The sequence below is a fragment of the Osmerus mordax genome, chromosome 9, assembly GCF_038355195.1.
Source record: "Osmerus mordax isolate fOsmMor3 chromosome 9, fOsmMor3.pri, whole genome shotgun sequence".
In the NCBI taxonomy this organism is placed as follows: domain Eukaryota; kingdom Metazoa; phylum Chordata; class Actinopteri; order Osmeriformes; family Osmeridae; genus Osmerus; species Osmerus mordax.
This window is the reverse complement of record NC_090058.1, coordinates 5,593,904-5,614,910: the sequence shown is the minus strand read 5'-3', so window position 1 is coordinate 5,614,910 and position 21,007 is coordinate 5,593,904. Positions and strand designations below refer to the sequence as shown.

General features: G+C 49.0%; 4 protein-coding genes across 4 annotated transcripts in view; 2 read left to right on the top strand and 2 right to left on the bottom strand.

Annotated features, from left to right (window-relative positions):
• Positions 1-8,229, top strand: part of dync1h1 (dynein, cytoplasmic 1, heavy chain 1) — a 30,155-nt gene extending 21,926 nt beyond the window's left edge. Inside the window, exons 54-77 of the mRNA XM_067243970.1 lie at positions 207-419; positions 532-659; positions 832-985; positions 1,101-1,247; positions 1,378-1,528; positions 1,774-2,027; positions 2,173-2,307; positions 2,410-2,504; positions 2,642-2,816; positions 2,942-3,017; positions 3,154-3,314; positions 3,428-3,539; positions 3,639-3,699; positions 3,827-3,950; positions 4,054-4,167; positions 4,306-4,476; positions 4,766-4,983; positions 5,092-5,195; positions 6,180-6,388; positions 6,535-6,688; positions 6,820-6,962; positions 7,080-7,248; positions 7,456-7,580; positions 7,735-8,229. Of these exons, the coding sequence (XP_067100071.1) occupies positions 207-419; positions 532-659; positions 832-985; positions 1,101-1,247; positions 1,378-1,528; positions 1,774-2,027; positions 2,173-2,307; positions 2,410-2,504; positions 2,642-2,816; positions 2,942-3,017; positions 3,154-3,314; positions 3,428-3,539; positions 3,639-3,699; positions 3,827-3,950; positions 4,054-4,167; positions 4,306-4,476; positions 4,766-4,983; positions 5,092-5,195; positions 6,180-6,388; positions 6,535-6,688; positions 6,820-6,962; positions 7,080-7,248; positions 7,456-7,580; positions 7,735-7,863 (3,522 nt within the window). The 3' untranslated portion in view covers positions 7,864-8,229. The remainder of the gene's footprint in view (positions 1-206; positions 420-531; positions 660-831; positions 986-1,100; positions 1,248-1,377; positions 1,529-1,773; positions 2,028-2,172; positions 2,308-2,409; positions 2,505-2,641; positions 2,817-2,941; positions 3,018-3,153; positions 3,315-3,427; positions 3,540-3,638; positions 3,700-3,826; positions 3,951-4,053; positions 4,168-4,305; positions 4,477-4,765; positions 4,984-5,091; positions 5,196-6,179; positions 6,389-6,534; positions 6,689-6,819; positions 6,963-7,079; positions 7,249-7,455; positions 7,581-7,734) is intronic.
• A 235-nt stretch (positions 8,230-8,464) lies between these two features.
• Positions 8,465-10,238, bottom strand: LOC136949608 (uncharacterized). The gene is made up of 6 exons (XM_067243971.1): positions 10,207-10,238; positions 10,022-10,083; positions 9,723-9,794; positions 9,474-9,569; positions 8,739-9,326; positions 8,465-8,653 (listed from the first exon to the last, which is right to left on the bottom strand). Exons 2-6 carry the CDS (start codon positions 10,022-10,024, stop codon positions 8,636-8,638), a joined length of 777 nt encoding a protein of 258 aa, XP_067100072.1. The 5' UTR covers positions 10,025-10,083; positions 10,207-10,238; the 3' UTR covers positions 8,465-8,635.
• Positions 10,239-10,688: 450 nt separating this feature from the next.
• On the top strand, positions 10,689-15,888 carry wdr20a (WD repeat domain 20a). Its single transcript, XM_067243074.1, has 4 exons — positions 10,689-10,952; positions 12,173-12,355; positions 12,589-13,935; positions 14,910-15,888. The coding sequence occupies exons 1-4, from the start codon at positions 10,689-10,691 to the stop codon at positions 14,961-14,963; spliced, it is 1,848 nt and encodes a 615-aa protein (XP_067099175.1). The 3' UTR covers positions 14,964-15,888.
• A 558-nt stretch (positions 15,889-16,446) lies between these two features.
• On the bottom strand, positions 16,447-20,991 carry LOC136948924 (MAPK/MAK/MRK overlapping kinase-like). Its single transcript, XM_067243075.1, has 12 exons — positions 20,799-20,991; positions 19,915-20,029; positions 19,358-19,447; positions 19,182-19,252; positions 18,992-19,070; positions 18,721-18,769; positions 18,404-18,582; positions 18,060-18,161; positions 17,716-17,889; positions 17,458-17,581; positions 17,057-17,254; positions 16,447-16,903 (listed from the first exon to the last, which is right to left on the bottom strand). The coding sequence occupies exons 1-12, from the start codon at positions 20,965-20,967 to the stop codon at positions 16,826-16,828; spliced, it is 1,428 nt and encodes a 475-aa protein (XP_067099176.1). The 5' UTR covers positions 20,968-20,991; the 3' UTR covers positions 16,447-16,825.
• Positions 20,992-21,007: the final 16 nt, after the last annotated feature.

The following is a 21,007-nucleotide window of genomic DNA, read 5'->3' as shown; positions in this document are numbered from 1 at the left end:
CACCCTCACACACATGCACACCTGCAAATACACACACACTCACTCACACCTCATAGGCACGCACGTACACGCTATTACATCATCTTCATACCTTCACCCTCAGATCGTCAATCAGTGTGCATTTACCTGTCCAATCGAATCTTCAAATATCGGTCGATCTCTCCATCTCTGGGTGTGTGCGAGTCTGACGTGTCGTTGTCCGCCAGGTGAACCGCAGCACGGCCCTGCTGAAGAGTCTGTCAGCGGAGAGAGAGCGCTGGGAGAAGACCAGCGAGACCTTCAAGAACCAGATGTCCACCATCGCTGGAGACTGCCTGCTCTCCGCTGCCTTCATCGCCTACGCGGGCTACTTTGAGCAGCAGATGAGACAGAACCTGTTCACCACCTGGTCCCACCACTTACAGCAGGCCAACGTACAGGTAGATACCCACCCTACCCTCCTGACTTCCCCTAGTGCCTCCACCTTGAACCTCTCTGGAGGGGTCTGTTTGTTTTTGTCTATCTAACACCCCCCCTGCTCCTCCTCCACAGTTCCGCACAGACATCGCCAGGACGGAGTATCTGTCCAACGCGGACGAGCGTCTCCGCTGGCAGGCCAGCTCCCTGCCCGCTGACGACCTGTGCACGGAGAACGCCATCATGCTGAAGAGGTTCAACAGGTCAGTGCGGACGCCGTAGTGGCTCCAGCAGTGTGAGGCTTTTCTGGAAGCTTCTCTTCTGAAAGGATATGTAACATGGATATTAAAGTGCCCAACTAGGTGTTGGAAGAGGCTATATGGACACACACACGATCTCACTGCCGTCATTAAACCTCTGTCTCCCTTTCCTCAGGTACCCTCTGATCATTGACCCGTCAGGCCAGGCCACAGAGTTCATCATGAACGAGTACAAGGACAGGAAGATCACCCGGACCAGCTTCCTGGACGATGCCTTCCGCAAGAACCTGGAGAGTGCCCTGCGGTTCGGAAACCCCCTGCTGGTTCAGGTAACCCCTGACCCTGACCTGGGGAGACGCTTTGTTCTTCAGACTGCCCTGTGTTTCATTTAACCGATACTTTGAGCGTCGATAACGTTTTTGACGTCTGAATATTCCTCCCCAGGACGTCGAGAGCTACGACCCCATCCTCAACCCCGTCCTCAACAGAGAGGTGCGAAGGACCGGAGGACGTGTCCTCATCACCCTCGGCGACCAGGACATCGACCTTTCACCATCCTTTGTCATCTTCCTGTCCACCCGAGATCCCACGGTGAGCGATTGGTCAACACGAAGACAACGTTGCACGTTATTGCTCGACACTAACGCAGCTTGAACACAGAGGCCCATGTGTTAACTGTGGTGAAGAAGGTCTCACACTGCTGTGTGTGTGTGTGGTGCAGGTGGAGTTCCCTCCAGACTTGTGTTCTCGCGTGACGTTCGTCAACTTCACGGTGACGCGCTCCAGTCTGCAGAGCCAGTGTCTCAACGAGGTGCTGAAGGCTGAGAGGCCCGACGTGGACGAGAAACGCTCCGACCTGCTCAAGCTGCAGGGTGAGGGGACACGCACGCGTCCTCACACACGCTTACTCCTCTCTCACACACACACACACTCTTACTCCTCACACACACACACTCTTACTCCTCACACACAAACACACACACACACACACACTCTTACTCCTCTCACACACACACACACACACACATATTTTCTTGCTCTCTGTCACTCTCCCTTGCGCACACACACAGTCACACTTCCTAAATATACTTCCTAACAAACCCGACCTCACCTCCAGGTGAATTCCAACTGCGTCTGCGCCAGCTGGAGAAATCCCTCCTGCAGGCCCTGAACGAGGTCAAGGGTCGCATCCTGGACGACGACACCATCATCACCACCCTGGAGAACCTGAAGAAGGAGGCGGCCGAGGTGACCAGGAAGGTGGAGGAGACGGACATCGTCATGGCCGAGGTGGAGGCTGTGTCACAGCAGTACATTCCCCTGGCCAGCGCCTGCAGCAGCATCTACTTCACCATGGAGTCCCTCAACCAGGTACTCACATGCACACACACACGCATGCACACCTACACGTACACACACAACTTCACACACACACAACATTACAAGCATACACATGCACACCTTATCTCTCTTTCACATGTACTGGTCAACTAACCTCTGACTTCCTGTCCTCCAGATGCACTTCCTGTACCAGTACTCTCTCCACTTCTTCCTGGACAGCTACCACACGGTGCTGTACGAGAACAGCAACCTGAAGGGGCTCACCGACCACACCCAGCGCCTGGCTATCGTCACCAAGGACCTCTTCCAGGTAACACACACGCACACCCTTTTGGAACATCAAGGTTCAGAAGATGATGGAGAGGGTTTAGTGGTCCCAACCCTGCGCGTGCTTTTGTGTGTGTGTGTGTAGGTGGCCTTTAACAGGGTGGCTCGAGGCATGCTGCATCAGGACCACATCACCTTCGCTATGCTGCTGGGTAGGATCAACCTCAAGGGCATTCCCAGGTAAGATACAGCAAGCGCACACTTAACAGTTAAGACCCACTGACACAACACAGTTATTCTATCTGAAAGTCATGTTGTTGATCCCATCACCATGACATTTGTCTCCTGTCTAACTCTCCTGCCCCCCCGCCTCCCAGCGAGCCTCCGTATGATGCCGAGTTCCAGCACTACCTGCGTGGGAAGGAGATCGTGCTGACGGGGACGGCGGTGCCCAAGGTGAAGGGGCTGACCTCGGAGCAGAGCGAGGGCATGATCCGCCTCAGCCGCCTGGCTGCCTTCAAAGACCTGGTGGAAAAGGTCGAGGCTGACGAGGTACGAGGGGAGAGGGGAGGGGAGGGGGGAGGGGAGTATATAAAGACCTGATAGGAAAGATCCAGGCTGACAAGGTATGGATGGAGGGAAATGAGGGAAGTTGACTGGATGTCTCTTGATTGCAGCAATTCTTCATGTGGATCGAGAGCAACTCCCCAGAGCTGTCTGTTCCTTACCTGTGGGCTGAGGAGAAGCAGGCCAGTAAGTCTACATGGCAGCTGCATAGGACCATTATACACCTCTTGCACACACCTCTTTCATTTTTTTAAATCAAAATAAACATCTTCCATGGAATATGTCACATTTCTAACCTTCCTGCCTACTACTTTCTGCTCAGCTACCATTGGCCAGGCGGTCCACCAGCTGCTGCTGATCCAGGCCTTCCGTCCCGACCGACTGCTCGCCATGTCGCACATCTTCGTCTCCAAGGTGCTGGGGGAGACCTTCATGGCCATCATCGAGCAGCCGCTGGACCTGGCCAACATTGTGGACAACGAGGTAGACCTCGTAGAGCAGCTCAACTAGAGCAGCCCTGCTTCCTCCAGGTTCCAGGCAGTACTTTCACATCTTTCTTGGACTCACCCTGTGTGTGTGTGTGTGTGTGTCTGCAGGTGAAGCCCAGCACCCCAGTTCTGATGTGCTCCGTTCCTGGATACGACGCCAGCGGACTGGTCAGAGACCTGGCTGCCGAGCAGAGCAAACACATCACCTCCATCTCCATCGGTGAGAAGACCTTGATCTCTCACTCACTCACTCACTCACTCACTGTGACTGGAGAAAATAATTGAATTCTAAACATGCATATATTTTTTTCCTACCCAGGTTCCGCTGAGGGCTTCAACAAAGCTGACCGAGACATCAACACTGCAGTCAAGTCTGGCAGGTGAGGACTGCTGGCAGCAAGGACGAGCTTAGAGCAGGCCAGACCGAGCCACAAACCTACGCGTAAACCTTGCGTGCGCTCGTGGTGAACCTGTGTGTGTGTGTGTGTGTGTGTGTGTGTGCTGCAGGTGGGTCATGTTGGAGAACGTCCACCTGGCTCCTGGCTGGCTGATGCAGCTGGAGAAGAAGCTGCACTCCATGCAGCCTCACGCCTGCTTCCGCCTCTTCCTCACCATGGAGATCAACCCCAAGGTCAGCCCTCTGTCCCCCCCTCCTCCCCCGTACTACCTCTGCTCTCCAGCTCTCTGTTTCGGTTGTCTTTTCTCCATTCTGACTTTCCTCTTCCTCCCTCCAGGTACCGGTCAACTTGCTGAGGGCTGGTCGTATCTTCGTGTTCGAACCTCCTCCAGGCGTCAAGGCCAACATGCTCCGAACCTTCAGCAGCATCCCCGTGGCCCGCATGTGCAAGGTGCTCTCCTCTCTCTCTCTCACTCACACACACACACACACACACAATGAATAATGCATGTTATGACACACATCAGCCCTTTTTTTGTCCCTTCTCCTCTTGGTTGCCTGTAGTAACCCTCCTCCTCTCCTCCCCCAGGCTCCCAACGAGCGTGCTCGGCTCTACTTCCTGCTGGCCTGGTTCCATGCCGTGATCCAGGAGCGTCTCCGCTACGCCCCACTGGGCTGGTCCAAGAAGTACGAGTTCGGAGAGTCCGACCTGCGCTCCGCCTGCGACACGGTTGACACCTGGCTGGACGACACCGCTAAGGTCGGGCACTTAGTGCACCAGCACACCAGCTACACCCCAGGGCTAGGTCCAGGTCTGACATTTAGTCATTTAGCAGACGCTCTTATCCAGAGCGACTTAGTTAGTACAGGGACATTTCCCCGATGCAAGTAGGGTGAAGTGCCTTGTCCAAGGACATAACGTCATTTTTGGCACAAGCGGCTGGGAATTGAACCGGCAACCTTCTGATTAATAGCCCGATTCCCAACCGCTCAGCCATCTGACTCGGGTCTTCTCCTCATCTGACCCTGGCTCTCCTCTCTCCTAACAGGGCCGTCAGAACATCTCCCCTGACAAGATCCCCTGGGCAGCCCTGAAGACCCTGATGGCCCAGTCCATCTACGGCGGCCGCATCGACAACGAGTTTGACCAGCGGCTGCTCAACACCTTCCTGGACCGCATCTTCACCACTAGAAGCTTTGACAGCGAGTTCAAACTAGCCTTCAAGGTGGACGGACACAAGGACATCAAAATGCCTGAGGGAATACGGTTAGTGGCTGGCCAGATTGGGGGAGCTGGGACAGTGAGGAAAAATTTTCGGCCTAAAAACTTGTTCTTAGATATTCAATCTTATTAACAATTGTGTGTGTTTTTCAGGAGGGAGGAGTTCATGCACTGGGTGGAGATGCTTCCCGACACCCAGACGCCATCTTGGCTAGGGTTGCCTAGCAACGCGGAGAAGGTCCTGCTCACCACTCAGGGTACGCTTTGGCCAGTGGTCTCTTGTCGCCGACGCCGGGGGGCCATTTCCATCTGTGGGATTCTCTTTAGCAGTCCCATGACGGAGACTTCCTGCTCTCCCTCTTCCCTGTGTGGTTCCACCCCTTCCGTCTCATTTTCTCTCCAAGAGTAATAGATCTTCCTGGAGCTGGCGTCGAGCTTGGTGCAGAAGCTAGACGGCTGTGTCTTTTCTGTACCCATTGCCTCTCCTACGTGTGTGTGTGTGTACTCTAGCTTTAACAGATCTCTCCACAGCCTCCTCCATGCGGGCTGACAGGATGAGTACTATCTCTGGGTAGAGCATCTCCACTGCTGTCGCTCTGTCTTACTACCGAGTCAGAGCCTCGCGGCCTGAAGCCAGCGTTTACCAGGCAGTACTGTAGGACTGTGGTGATGAGGAGAGCGACGCAGGGCTGGGGGTGCTCGGCCCAGGGCAGGCTCAGGGGGCGTGTCTGCGTCCTCACCCTCCAGCAGCTGTACTCTTCACATCCATCAGCCCGCTTCCCCCTGGTCCATCCCTGGTCCTGTCACCCTGTGTCCCTCATCCAACCCCCACCAACCCTGGTCCTCTCACTCTGATCCCACCCCCCACCCTCCCTGGTCCCGTCACCGTGGTCCAACTTCCACCGTCCCCACAGTCTGCCATCCTTCTCCCTGTCCTTCTCTCCCTCACTCTATCCTCACAGAGCTGTGGAACACTTCATTTTGTTTTACATGTCTGCATGTGTCTGACGGTCTTTGATCCCTTCTGTTTGCAGTCTACCTGCCTGTGTCTACATTAAACACCGACAACCTTTCTTAGGATTATTAACTCGTTTGATGGCGTCGCAACGCTTTGTGTACGTCGTCCACAATTAATTTCTTCTTCCTCCCCCCCCCCCCCCTCCCTTCAATGCACCACGGGCATGCGCCCTCCCCCACTTCCTCCTGCCTGCCTGGCTGTCTCCCCCTGCTGGCCGCCTCAGGCACGGACATGATGGGTAAGATGCTGAAAATGCAGATGTTGGAGGATGAGGACGACCTCGCCTACGAGACGGAGAAGAAACAGAGGACCGCCTCGTCCTCGGACACCCAGCCGGCCTGGATGAGGACCATCCGCACCACCTCCAGCAACTGGCTGCAGCTCATCCCCGAGGCGGTCAACCCGCTCAAGCGCACTGTCGACAACATCAAGGTACTGCGGGGGGAATGGGTCAGTCCTCTGTGTCTCCTGTAGCAGATGTAGGATGGGGGTCCGCTCACAGGAGATCAGAGACGCGTCTGGTTGGGGACGGGTACGTTTTGAAAGATGCTAACGAGCTTTCCCGTCCCCGTTCTCAGGACCCTCTGTTCCGCTTCTTCGAGCGCGAGGTGAAGATGGGCGGCCGCATGCTGCAGGAGGTGAGGCAGGACCTGACCGACGTGGTGCACGTCTGCGAGGGCAAGAAGAAGCAGACCAACGACCTCCGCACCCTCATCAATGACCTGGTCAAAGGTACACACATACACACCTTAATTCTCTACCACTGTAATTACACCCAAATGTGTGTGTGTGTGGGGGGGGGGGGATCTGTGTTTGTGTCTGCATGTGTCCATATACCTATCCCATGTGTGTGTTTACTCCAGGCATCCTGCCTCGTGGCTGGTGCCGCTACACAGTGCCAGCCTCCCTGACTGTGATCCAGTGGGTGGCAGACTTCAGTGAGAGGATCAAGCAGCTGCAGCAGATCTCCCAGGGAGCTGCCAGCGGGGGGGCTAAGGAGCTCAAGGTACACGAACCTCTCAAGTCCCCAAACAAAACATGTACTCCTGGTTGTTCTGACATAACCTTCTTCTCTGCTTGTGTCTTAACCTCTCCTCTCTGTCCTATTTTTTCTCCTCTACAGAACATTCATGTGTGCCTGGGCAGCCTGTTTGTGCCTGAGGCCTACATCACAGCCACCCGTCAGTACGTGGCCCAGGCCAACAGCTGGTCCCTGGAGGAGCTCTGTCTGGAGGTCAACGTTACCACCGCCCAGGGAGCCGCCCTCGATGCCTGCAGCTTCGGCATCAAAGGTCAGATCATCATCATAGTCATCCAGCCATGTAGCAGAGGGCACAACTAGAGTCTGAGTCACTGTAAACATGAGTTTTACCGTGGCTCTTTTAAGGAACTATCAACTCAATGAGTTTTAGTCTCAACCTTCAGTTACTGTTCTGTTGTTGTGAAGCTGACTCTTTCTGTTGTACCTGCCCGTCCCGTCCACGTCTTCCTCCTCCCAGGTCTGAAGCTGCAGGGGGCCACCTGCGCTAACAACAAGCTGTCCCTGTCCACCACCATCTCCACAGAGCTGCCCCTCACGCAGCTGCGCTGGATCAAACAGTGCAGCACTGAGAAGAGACACATGGTATGACCACAGCTCACTGGACATCCAGAGCCATCGGATGTTTCTGAGTTTGTTTGATTGATGCGTTATAATGAACTAATATGGAAGTACATTCACTATGCCTATTTATGGCACAAATCTGTATCACTGATGATTCTCATTGTTTCTCTCCCAGGTGACTTTGCCAGTGTACCTGAACTTCACCAGAGCGGACCTTATTTTCACTGTGGACTTCGACATCGCCACCAAGGAGGATCCCCACAACTTCTACGAGCGCGGGGTGGCTGTCCTCTGCAACGAATAGACATGACACACCCCAGAATACAGTGGAGAATCCATATTATCTCTATAATCTCCTCTCTTGATCATTAGTAACCTGTTGTGTGTAGTCTAGTCCATTTAGAACGTATTCTGCAATGTGGTCTAATCTAAAACATGGTATAATCTGAGTCGTAGTTTAGTGGTCATTTAACTGGAAGTTTTGGATGTATCCATTGGTAGTGTTGTAGGAAGTTTTCTGGAAGGTCTGAGAATGTGGTCAGGTGGTCTGGGAATGGGTTTGATAAAGGCAGAAGTGTTTTTTATGAAGGAATTTGTATGTTTTTATGAAGGAAAATAACATATGTATCAAGTTAATAACATGGAAAATAAAATGCACCAATGACTCATACAGTAGTTGTATCTGTGTGAATGTAGGTGGAACATGGACAGTTATTTGCTTGCCCCAAACATTAAGTCATTGTTAATTTAATAATCTTATGGACACAGGAAAAACTGTTCAGAACCATGTGTTTATTTTATATCAAAGTCTAAAGACTTCACAATATCCATGTAAGACCATACAATAGTGGAAGAGCCCAAAATTAATACATTAAACAAAAATAAATATTTCAAAATATGTTCAACCAAAAAGGGCATCAGTGAAATCCCTCTAAACTAACAAGACTTGTTTCCCAAAGAAAGAAAAAGGTGATGTGCACATGCATGTTTCTTGTCTGGAACTACCCTGTTCGCTCCTATCCAGTGGCTTCCCATGGTGTGAACAGAAACCCTGGAGGCTAGGAAGACGTCGGACCTCACCGGACACTGTAGACCTATGAAGGAGAGCAGAACAACTTGTCATGGTTCAAGTGTGCATTTTGATATTAATTTTATAAGACCCGCAAAGATATAGCTCACATCCATAGTAGAGTCTTCTCCCATATCCATCCTAGAGACACATAGCCTCTTCCTAGTCTCTTCCTCCTTGCCTGGCAGACCAAGCAGACCAAACTTTCTTTTGGATGCACAGCTGAGAGTAAAGGGGCTGTCTACAGACTTCTCTGAAGACATTTCTGGATGGCAGAGAGAATTTTCTCCCACACAGGGGAAAGGGGAGCATGTGGAATGCATCCCAGAATCCACAGATCTAGTTCGCCCTCCTGATTCAAAAGTGCCCTCAGTCAGATTACTCTCTCCCCCTCTGCTATGGCCGCAGGATGAAGTCTCCAAGCCACAACTCCAATGATCCAACTCGCTGGTTGACCTCATCTGGACGTCCAAGGTCTTCTGTTGGTTCTGCTCGGCCCTGCCAGGTTCGGTCTCTACGACCCTCAGCTCGTTCAGGCTGATGCCTCGGAGGAGTGGGGGGGCAGAGTGAAAGGGGACCCGGCGGCCAGTCCTCCCCCAACAACGACAGCCCGCCTGCGGCTGCCTCTGCCTCCAGGGGAAGCTCAGCGAGTCGGACACGTCTGAGTCCTCGGAGCTCCCATCGTAGGGGTCTATGGACTTGAGACAGAAAGACACTGGTGCTCAGCTCCCACACTGGAGCTAAAGACACCAGCTCAGCAGGTCTCCAGTATGTAACATTTGATTTCTAGAATGAGAAGATCATCTCTAAAGTATGAACAGACATATGAGGGGGAGGATGTTTACCAAGCAGTGATATGAAGGATGTCGGCCAGCAGGCTTATGTCCGCATAACAGACTCCGCTGGACTTGTCTGCTCTCTGCTGCACTGCTACCACAGCCCTGAGAGTAACAGCAGGATGGACACAAGCACTCAAAACAGCAACATCAACATCATACAACACTGGGTTTGATTCTGGGATTCTTCTACAGGTGTCTAAATATAGCTCAAATACACCAGGGTCTTATTCAGAGGACAGACCACAAATCTAATACCATAGTGCTGGTGTCTGACCATCTGGGACTAACATCAGACTCTGAATCTGTGCTTGACTCCACCTTACACATCTGCAGAAAGAGAAGAGGAATGAGGCATCCTGATACTCTATCACGTGCTGCTTCATCCAGGTGAAATAGGAATGACACAGGTACACAAATCTCCCTCAGAAAAAATCTTCGAGCTAATTATTGGCCTGTAAACTATAATATGACGATTGACGAGCAAATGGGGTCTAACCGATTATCTTTAGTGTTGCTAAGCTTTATTCGCCCTCTGTTCAACGTAATTTACTTACCATATATCTGAAAGCCAATTTATCCACATTACTTGAGCCGTTTGAAACAACTTTTCCTCCGCCTGAGCAACCGAAAAGATGAACTGCATTAACTTTGCAGTTTCTCAGAATTGTTTTTGTAAAGAGCAAGGGGTGAATGTTTTGGAACTTTGTGGACAAGTTATTTTATCTGTTACTAGGCCTACCTCGATTTGAGTGGTGTCGCTTACGCCTTGAAGTTGCCATGCTGGTGCTGTTTCAGCAGGTGCGCAGTAACAGTAAGTGATTACTATTCACCAACTATACATTTTAATTCGATATTTTTTTTCATCAGATATACATGTTATCATTCAATCTAGAAAAGTTCTTTAAAGGTCACGTTTGAAGTTTGCTAATTGTTCAATTACTCATCATAAAGCAGCTGATCTCAGATAAATTAACTGATGAGGATGCATTTGATTGACTTATCTTGATTGATAGGCGTTATCATGGAAGGTGTGTTTCGTCGGGATTTAACTGTTAGAAAAGACGTTTGCCATAGATCGCACATGCAGCACGCGCACGCCACAAAATACAGTCTGAGAGAGTTGAGCGCCAGAGAATTATTCTCGACAGTCGCCACTTTCCTCCAGTGGTGAACGGGAAAGCGCACGCTCAGTGCGTAAGATCCGGGCCCGAGGAAGGATGAATGTTAATTTCAAAGATGGCAGCGGAGGGAGGAGGGAAGGAGATGAACGAAATTAAAACTCAGTTCACCACACGGGAAGGTGTCTATAAACTCCTCACTCACTCCGAATACAGCCGACCCAACAGGGTGCCTTTCAATTCCCAAGGCTCGAACCCCGTCAAAGTCTCCTTCGTTAACGTCAATGACCAGTCTGGAAACGGCGACAGAATCTGTTTCAATGTGGGCCGGGAGCTCTACTTCTATATCTACAAAGGCGTTAGAAAGGTAAACTTGCTGCTAAAACTGTCGAATGTTTTACAATGTCTCTACCCATTGCCTAGGTTGCCAGACGTTTTTATTACCTCAGGTTTATGTTGCCTTACTTGCTAGAATTTTGACCAAAACAAAGTGACAGCTACTGACAGTACTGTACTCGGTTAGCATCAGTGGCTAGCTAGCTAGCTGGCTAGTGCTACTAGCTAACTTAGCACAACCCTTAAAAGTGTTCTTTTAGGTATTGTATTTATCGCAGCTATAACCAGCCAGACAGCCATCTAGCCTGTAGCTTGTTTCTGACAGCCCTGGCACTGGGACACCTGCCAACGGTCTTTGAATTGACAGATGCAGACTTTACAGTATTGTAAATTAATGCTTGCGCATGGATACGTGTGACCTCCGCTGTTAGAGGGTTGACGTGCAGCAGAACCGGGATGCTGGGTCTGAGTGACCCGACAAAGATATCCCAGGCTAAGCTAAACTAACGTAAGCTACATGACAGAATCTGCAGCTGGCTGGCTAGCTATTGATAATCAGTACGAATAAATCAGTTTGCGCAAGAACAGTTGCTTAGTGTCGGTGCATATTTCAAACTGGTTATGTGGCCGTAACTTATACTTGTCATAAAAAGCTTCCTGTACTGCCAGGTGACCTCAGATGATCTAAATGCAGCACATCTCTTACTATAATGATGACACTGCAGGTCTAGTAGGAGGAACTGGTTAACTTGCATGCTTGGTTTCAGATCCAATGCTGTGTTTGTGTGATTCGTAGAGGTCCTATGTTGTTAGTGTGTCATTGCCTAACATGTCTGGGAGTTAAAAGCTGTAATGTCACCAATAGACAGTTCCCTTGTGGTTAACCGTTATTTTAGTTGACTGTGGATAGCGGAACACTTGTTGACTTGAGAGCACACAGGAGTGACCTCTTATATACTAGTGGCCAGTAAACCTTAAGGAAATCCCTCTCTGACAGATTTTTAACAAGAGATTATTTGTAAAACATGAACACGTCTAATCTGAAAGACAGCCTGGCTTTCTAGAAAGAAATGGTGTATTATTTTATTGTTGCAACTAGTGTCAATTTCTGTCCAGTGTACCAGTAATTGGTATCACTTGTCTGATGTATTCATCAAAAAGTGCCCCAATATTTCAGGTCACAGTATCTAAAGGGTGTGACTGCCCTCTAAGAACTAACTGTGTGTGTGTGTGTGTGTGTGGTTCTTGCAGGCTGCAGACCTGAGTAAGCCCATAGACAAGCGGATATACAAGGGAACGCAGCCCACCTGCCATGATTTCAATCACCTGACAGCCACAGCAGAGAGTGTGTGTCTGCTAGTGGGCTTCTCCGCCGGACAGGTGCAGCTTATTGACCCCATCAAGAAGGAGACAAGCAAGCTGTTTAATGAGGAGGTAAGTGAGAAGCCCTCAAGTCTACCTTCTGTGTAAAGGGACAGGACAGGCAGAAGCAATGTAGCAGTTCTCTCTAGCCAATCAGATGCCTAGTTAGAAGTTTCTCCACATACTGTAGCTGATTTGTGTCCAATCTCTTTAGATCCTGAGGTTTAAAGTCCTGTAAAACTCATGAACATACAAAATGTGACATTTTCCATTTTTCTCCTTCTCTCCTCCTCCCCCTTCCCCAGAGACTCATAGACAAGTCACGAGTGACATGTGTGAAATGGGTCCCTGGGTCCGAGAGCCTGTTCCTGGTGTCCCACGCCAGTGGGAACATGTACCTGTACAACGTGGAGCACACCTGTGGAACCACGGCGCCGCACTACCAGCTGCTGAAGCAGGGCGAGAACTACTCTGTGCACACCTGCAAGAGCAAGTCCACACGGAACCCCCTGCTGAAGTGGACGGTGGGCGAGGGGGCGCTCCACGAGTTCTCCTTCTCCCCCGACGGCAAGTTCCTGGCGTGCGTGAGCCAAGACGGATTTTTGCGCGTGTTCAATTTTGATGCGGTGGAGCTTCATGGCACCATGAAGAGCTACTTTGGCGGCCTGCTTTGCGTCTGCTGGAGCCCCGATGGGAAGTACATTGTGGCGGGCGGTGAGGACGACCTGGTGACCGTCTGGTCCTTCCTGGACTGCCGGGTCATCGCCCGGGGCCATGGACACAAGTCCTGGGTCAGTGTTGTGGCCTTCGATCACTACACCACCAGCGTGGAGGAGGGCTGCGACCCCATGGAGTTCAGTGGCAGCGACGAGGACTTCCAGGACCAGGTCCAGTTTGGACGGGACCGGGCCAACAGCACGCAGTCGCGCCTCTCAAAGAGGAACTCCACGGACAGCAGGCCTGTTAGTGTGACCTACCGGTTTGGCTCTGTGGGCCAGGACACCCAGCTCTGCCTGTGGGACCTGACAGAGGATATCCTGTTCCCCCACTTGCCCCTCTCCAGGACACGAACACACACAAACGTCATGAACGCGAGCAGCCCCCCAGGGGGAGCTATCATCACCACCAACCCCAGCACTAACGGCAACACCAGCGGTGCCACCACCCCCCTGCCCACCCCCCTGCCCCGCTCCAACAGCCTGCCACACTCTGCTGGCACCACCACTGCCAACAGCAGCAGCAAGGGTGGAGGTGGGGTCGTAGGGGGGGGTGGGGGGGGTGGAGGAGGGGGCGGCGGCGGAGCGATGGATAGCGCCAACGCCGCGGGCGTCAGCAAGTTCGCCACGCTGTCGCTCCACGACCGCAAAGAGCGGCACCACGAGAAGGACCACAAACGCAACCACAGCATGGGCCACATCAGCAGCAAGAGCAGCGACAAGCTCAACATGCTGACCAAAACCAACAAGACGGACCCTGCCAAGACCCTGGGCACGCTGCTGTGCCCGCGCATGGAGGACGTTCCACTGCTAGAACCCCTCATCTGTAAAAAGATAGCACACGAGAGGCTGACTGTACTCATATTTCTAGAGGACTGTATAGTGACTGCTTGTCAGGAGGGATTTATTTGCACATGGGCGAGGCCTGGCAAAGTGGTAAGTTCATTCTGAATCAGACGCGTGTGCTTTAGTCGAGGGTTCCTCTTTGCCTTCTAGTCCCCGTCGTAGGCTAAACCAGTTTGCTGTGGCAGGGAAGTGATGTCGTTGCACCCTGATCCACGTGACTCCCTACTGGACATTTCAGACAAACAGGCTCAGTGAAGGAGGAAGGGCTGTTTGTTCCTGCACAAGCAGTGCTTCTCACCCTCAAACTGTCTGTGACGTGTCTTCTACCCCACACCAAGGCCCATTATTCAAACAAGATGTTAAGAAACGTAAGGTGGTAAGAATGCAGCCTTTAGAGGAGGACATGAAAGTAGGCTCACGACTGTACCACAAGGCATAGCAGCTTTACCAAATACTTGTCTTCTTTCTGCTCACACCCTCCTGCTTAAGCCACAGCCTAATATGCAGAGCCTATGGACTGTACTCACATGTTGATACGGTTTAAGGTTGGAAGACGAACGCATCGTCTAACATAAGAGGGCCAATCTGATCAGGTCCTAGCTTGTTCAAATAGCCTCCTTTTATTTTAATAAGGCCCAAACCAGCCTAGCACAACTGGCAGTCCAACTCTTAAAATACACTTCACTAATATGACCCATGTTATAGATGCACCTCAGTGAGGTTCTCCTTCTGTAGCCTAGTCTAGGACTGGGCATCATCAGGACTTGGGGATCTAAGAATGTATAACAGAGGAATCTCCAGTCTCACCCATAGGTGTTCCATTGGCTCCTAGTGTAATCTTAGGTGGTTCCAGGTAGTGTGTGATTGATATCTCAGACGCTTCCTTAAGTATGTGTTACTTGTCTGGGTAAAGGTTTCCAACTATCGTGATACGGATTCATTTTACTCAATCCTCTAAAGGCAGGGTAGAGGGGGAACAGTCCGGAAGATGAGAGGGTGATAAAAAGTTATTGCTTTGCTGTGTCAACTCTCCCAATGCAAATCTCCTTGTTTTCCTTTTCCAGGGGTTATTGTCATCCCAAAACCCAGCAAGCTCTCCCAGTGGAACTGTAGTATAGCCTCTATCTGCTGCTAAAGACCCTGCAACCCAGAGCCACAGGCTTCTCTGCTCGCCACCCGCAAACCACTGCAAGATTCTGTTCTTTTTGTTTTACCCCCCCCCCCCTCTCTCTCTCTCTCTCGCTCTCTCTCTCTCTCTATCTCTATCTGTAGACTTGGGTCAATTACATTGATCAATTACTTTAAAGACGTTGAAAATCATTGAGGTGTGTTTGATTTGCCTCAGTAGGAACTTCTGGGGCTGATCTGTTTGCTTCATTACATTAGATCATTTGAATCACCCTGAGCCAAAGTATTTGCTCCAAGTGACTGACCCGAGTCTGGCTATCTGCTGTTCTGCTGGACATCTGCTGATGCACATGTGGAGAGAGAGGTTGTGGTGCAATGTGTGCCATATTCTTATTTCTCCTTAATATATTTTTTATGTTTTAGTTTCTGTATTTTCCCTTTTGCTTTCATGTCTCACTCGACTGTTTGTTTGGTTGTTTTGTTTCTGTAATTTGAGCTCTGTTTATTTTGATGCAAGCCAGTCATGTGTCTTGAATATAAAGGTACAGTCCACCCAAATGGCACGACATTGACCTCCTCTACGTTGGAAGCACGCAATAGGCCAGGAAATACAGGCTGAAACATCATCTGGGTGAACTGTCCCTTTAAGGCCAAACATGTAAGCGTCAATGGATTTTCTTGCATCTAAACTAATCGCAGTCTTGTTTCTCCTGATTAGAATCTCCCCAGTGAGAACTTTGCACTGATTTTGTTACTTTGTTAATGTTTTGTAACCGCTATAAAGGAGAGAGAAAAGCAGAGATGAGAGGGCTGCCTTGATGCACTCAGCTTTGACATCCTTGGTCTTGAAACCTGAATCTGTAAAGCTGAATGCTGCAATCATAGTCTCTTAAAAGAAAAAATTGTTTGCACTTAAAATTAGTTTATTAGAAGAAGATGGCTTTACATTTTGGGTGTGCAAGAACTCACAACTACTAGGTTGAGTGATGGTGATGTTATTAAAACATTTGTATCTATTGAGCATTTATTTTAATATTGTTTCAGATTAAAATCTGCTCTGTATCATATGTATAATATTGTAATTCAGTGATTTGATGGGGCAAAAACAACCGATCATTACTCTAGTGGACGTTTTGTCATCATTTAAGGAAATAGTTATATTTCTAAGGCAGAAAATATACATATTAATAATATTAAAATAATCTTGAATACATTGGTTTCTGTTGTTCCATCCTCTTGTTAAAAAATGCCCAGCTGTGAAATTGTGTCTTTGATACTAAAGTGCTGAACAAGGACCTAAACATTCATTCACATATACTTCAACAGTAATATTACAGATAAGACACTATAGACTTGTTCGTCACATACAAATGTAGCCTTTTCAATTACCATAGACTCCTTTCAATTAAAAAGGTTCATTCATGAACTTTTCAGGCTGAGAGTAGTGTAGAAATGTGAGCCCAGTAACAACAATGCTATGTTCATCTGAGGGGTGAAAACCACTAGTGTGAAGCATGTTTGTATTTACCTATGAAGCGTTGGGATCAGGCTTGATAATATCTGGCAACAGACAACAGTCTCACAGACTGAGAGATCTCATAGAGCCAACACTTAAGACAGTCCAATATACTTTGAAAAGCACATTGTATTTCATTTGCACTTCAAACGTACATCCCCAGTAGCTATTGCTACTTGGACACAAGCTCAGCCCTGCTTTCCACAAGGTGGCAGGCTTGACTTGGGTTAAACCATGTTATCCTCAACATCTCAAACAAGCAGATTTATTCATATTTACAGAAAGAACAGTCCAATCTGGTCTTTTTCTCCCACAGACTGTTGGGGCAAAGGCTGTTTAGTAGCCTCCGCGTTTCCTCTCCAGGGGCGGCATGTAGTAGGCCTTGAAGGCCGAGCGGTGGGACTCCTCCCTGGGCTGTAGGGAGAGACAGACCCTGGTCAACCCTGGTGTTACTCCCCTGCCTCCTCACACAGGCTCACCTCATACTGAAGCCACTCCACAACACACACTCACATCCAGATCCTTCCCCAGCTGCCAGCCGTCAGTAGAGACGATGTGTTACGTTACCTTAGCCAGCCGCGAGTGGCACTTCTTGGAGGTGATGGCAGGGAGGGAGCCTCGGTGAGAGATGCCCAGCGCGGGCATGGTGGAGACAGGAAAGGATATCTGCGGGGCGGGCACCACAACGCTGAGCTTGGGCAGCTCCATCTTGTAGTGTGGGGCATTGCGTCTCAGGAGAGGCTCAGCCACATGCTTAATGTTGTGCTAGAGAACAGGAAGTAGAATTATCTAGCTATTTGGGGGGGGGGGGGGGGGGGACTACTTCGATAGCATGTGCTACCCTCTCAAACACATCTAACAAAGACAAACTTAAACGTTGTCGAGACAGAACGTACCGAGAATAACTAAACAACTAAATGTGACTAAATGTCAGTTGTGACTGCGTTCTGGCCGAAGCTGTGACTTACCTGCCTCCTGCCCTGTCTGGCCATGCGCCACAGTTTGTCCACAGAGTTGGGGGTCCCACTGCTCTCCCCTCCCTCCACAGTCCCTATGGCCCTTCGAAGACCGTCAGCTCTCCTCTCTGCCAGCCTGGAGGACGGACCAGGGGGAGAGGACAACAGAGAGGAGAGGCATCATGGAATGAGAAGACAATCATTTGTACTCTTAACTCGTGTACACTGGATTTTGTTTTTGTTGTTTGCGCGTGGCTATTCTCTTCTTACCGAAGGTCCCTAAAGTAGACATGCTGCAGGGTGGCACGGGCACTGATGCGTTCCTCAGGGTCATAGGCCAACATCTGGTAAAGCAAGGACAGGCCGGGGGCGGGGCAGTTGGGAATCAACTGGGAGATCCCACTGCCCTTCCGGGAGGGGAAGTCAAACCGCATCGCCCTGGACCTGCAGGAAGGACAAACGAAACACTGACAATAGTACACAAACAAACCTTCACCCATCCACAAAAACCCTAACCTTGAACTACAGGACAATGATATGGGGCATACAGTCAATGCCATGGTTTCCTGTGTGTGTGCTTGTGTAAACATGCTAAGTTCATGTAAATAACTTACTGCTTGAACTTCTGCAGAAGGCTGGAGTCAGGTGTTCCTAGAACCTCGTGGATCTTTGCTACCTGGTCCAGCTCATTCGTTCCTGGAAACAAGGGCTTGAGACTGCAACGTAGATATGATAATTACTTATTAAGAACTTGTGACATTACATCCAGGACATGTACATAATTTGTCAGTGAAATGTCTGTGGTGGCAAAATTGGTCTTCCTGACCAAAACTAAGCCAGATGGGGCACTATACAGCCACTTCAATGGAGTCTACATAATGAACAAAAACAACCTCATAACCATGAATAGCACATATATGATGTACTATATGTCTTGTCCTCTTTCTCTGGCAGGTACCTGATGATCTCATAAAAGACACAGCCAACACTCCACATGTCCATTTTGAGGGAATAGTGTCCGTCGGTCAGGAGGCACTCCGGGGCGCGGTACCAGCGTGTGGAGATGTACTCTGTGTGAGGTGGCTTGGAGTACACACTCCTGCAGGAGCCAAAGTCCCCCAGCTTCAGCACGTCTTGCTTTTGAACCGACATGCCATTTACAGGACAACAATACCGTCAGATATTTCGCCATGCACCTGTCGTAAACTGTGTTTCATGTCATTAGCAATGCTGCACTGTAAGCCAAATCAGCGTAAGGCAGAAGTTTGGACTTACTTTGATCAGGATGTTCTCTGGCTTCACATCCCGGTGGAAGATCCCACAGCTAGAGAAGACCAAAAGTAAAACATACTACTGTATTACCTCACTAAAGACCCCACAGACAGACAGCCCCAGGATGGTATACTTATAGTCAACCTTTAGATGCCATCACGACAGTCAACCAGGAAATTATACAGTAGACATCAAGTGTATAAGAATCTACACCTCCTGTAATGACCACTACTAAAAAGACAGTAAAACACCCACAGAAAGTGTAGAAATCTACCTGTGCATGTGGTCCAGTGACTTGCAGAGTTGATACATGTAGTGCTTGATTTTACTCTCTGGCAAAGGATGCTGTCGCCCTGCAAGTGATACAGGTTAAGTTATTAAGGATATGTTGGAATCCTTAAAGTATCTGTAATTTGAGTAACAGTGTGGCATAAAAAACGTGTGATGTCCCCAGCTCTACTGACCTCGTATGAACTCATAGATGTTCATCTCCATGAGTTCACAGATCAGGGACAGTGACCCCGTCTCTTTGTCACTAGAAAATAGATAAAAGATTATCTAGCAGGTCAGAAAATGTTTTGCAGGTCAGTATAAGACAGTTTTAAATCAAGACAAGTTTTGAAGCGTAGTGTAGACTCACAATATGAGTTCATGAAGCTGAATGATGTTTGGGTGAGGACATAGTCGCTTCATTGCCTGGACCTCACGCAGGTTGTTGGCCTGTTCAAGACTGTGCCAAAAAAAAACAGTAACGTTTTATTCACAGTGCCTATGTCATTATGACTCCAGGATAGAGGTAACTTGAATGATGATTTGGATATTTGTGTAGAGAGCAGGTTTGCGGCAACATTTCACTTTTTATTATTTTACCCTTTCATTTAATTGATCAGAATAAAAATTAGGATTCCGACACTGGATGCATAAGGCTATGAGATGAATGGATACAAATCAGTGCTCTAAAGACTGCGACTGGCGTCAGAACTGATCTTCATCTCCATAACACAAGGTCAACATCAGGGCTTAGGGGGTTATGGGCAGGGCAGGGCAGGCTGTCACCTAATAGGCTACTTAAAGCTAGGGGTGTCAGGCTGCTGGCTCAGGTGTCCAGGGTCCACAAAAGAAAAAGCTCGCATGCAGCAGTGCACGTGAAGATAGCATACCTGGCGATGAAGTTAAGGCAGTATAACTGAAGAATACCTGTTTATAGTCTGCTTCATCGATTTACAGGCATAGAACCTTCCATCTCTCAGGCTTTGTGTTTTCAACACCTCGGAAAACGTTCCCTCTCCAATTTTCTTAATTAATTTGTAATCTGCATGCCAGAAAAAGATAGAAAACAAGTACATTATGTGTGTTATGCAGCATCAGAAACGTAATCGTTAACATCGTTATTTACATATTGCTAATGCTAACATTCACTAGTACAGTAGTCAATGTTTTTGGCTAACGTCGTTAGACTACTTGCCCGATTACTGTATATCCTGTGGTTGTTGTAACAGCTAAAGCAAGATGATTTAGCTCGCTCTAACACTTACTATCCATTCTTCAAAGTGGTCACTGCATATGAGTAAATTATCCATAATAGATGTGTTTAAATAACACATTACGATGTTTTCATGGCACAGCCTTGTTAGGGCTAGTGATCTAGGAAGCTGGGAAATAAAGGGACTCTTAAAAAATAACTAAACACGCCTTCAGTGCTAGCCGAGGTAGCTAGCCATGTTAGCTGGCCGTCACCTTGGTAACCAGGCACGCGGCAAGCCTCACCCTCAACTCTGACCCAAGCCAAGGTGTGAACGAAACAAGAAATTACAGGCTCTAGCTTGCTGGTTATCTGTCTCGGTCAATAAATGTTATTGTTCCAGAATGTTATTAACAAAAAGCTAGCAATGTTAGCTGGTATAATGGGCGGGGGTAAACTAAATTTTTTTGATTAATGCATGTTTCGTGCATTAGAGATAGAGCTGGTCTAGTTAAAAATAGAGTTCAAACAAGATTGGCAACTGCATATTTATTCTGGTGAATAAATTCAATGTCTAACACGGTCATTTGTTTGAAGTTGAATATTTTTCGCATCTCACCATTTTTCCAAAGATGGTTGCTGAGAGAAACCGAAGATATTTTTCGCTGCTGTGGATGATTGTTGTTCACGGAACTCCTGCTTCTCCATTCAATGTCAGGCGTCTGACATGTTTGGCGAATGTGTGCTCTGTTTTTTACACCAATAAGCCAATTTGAGTACTGCATCATTATACCAAAAAGGACACATTGGATGCAATGGATTGACTAT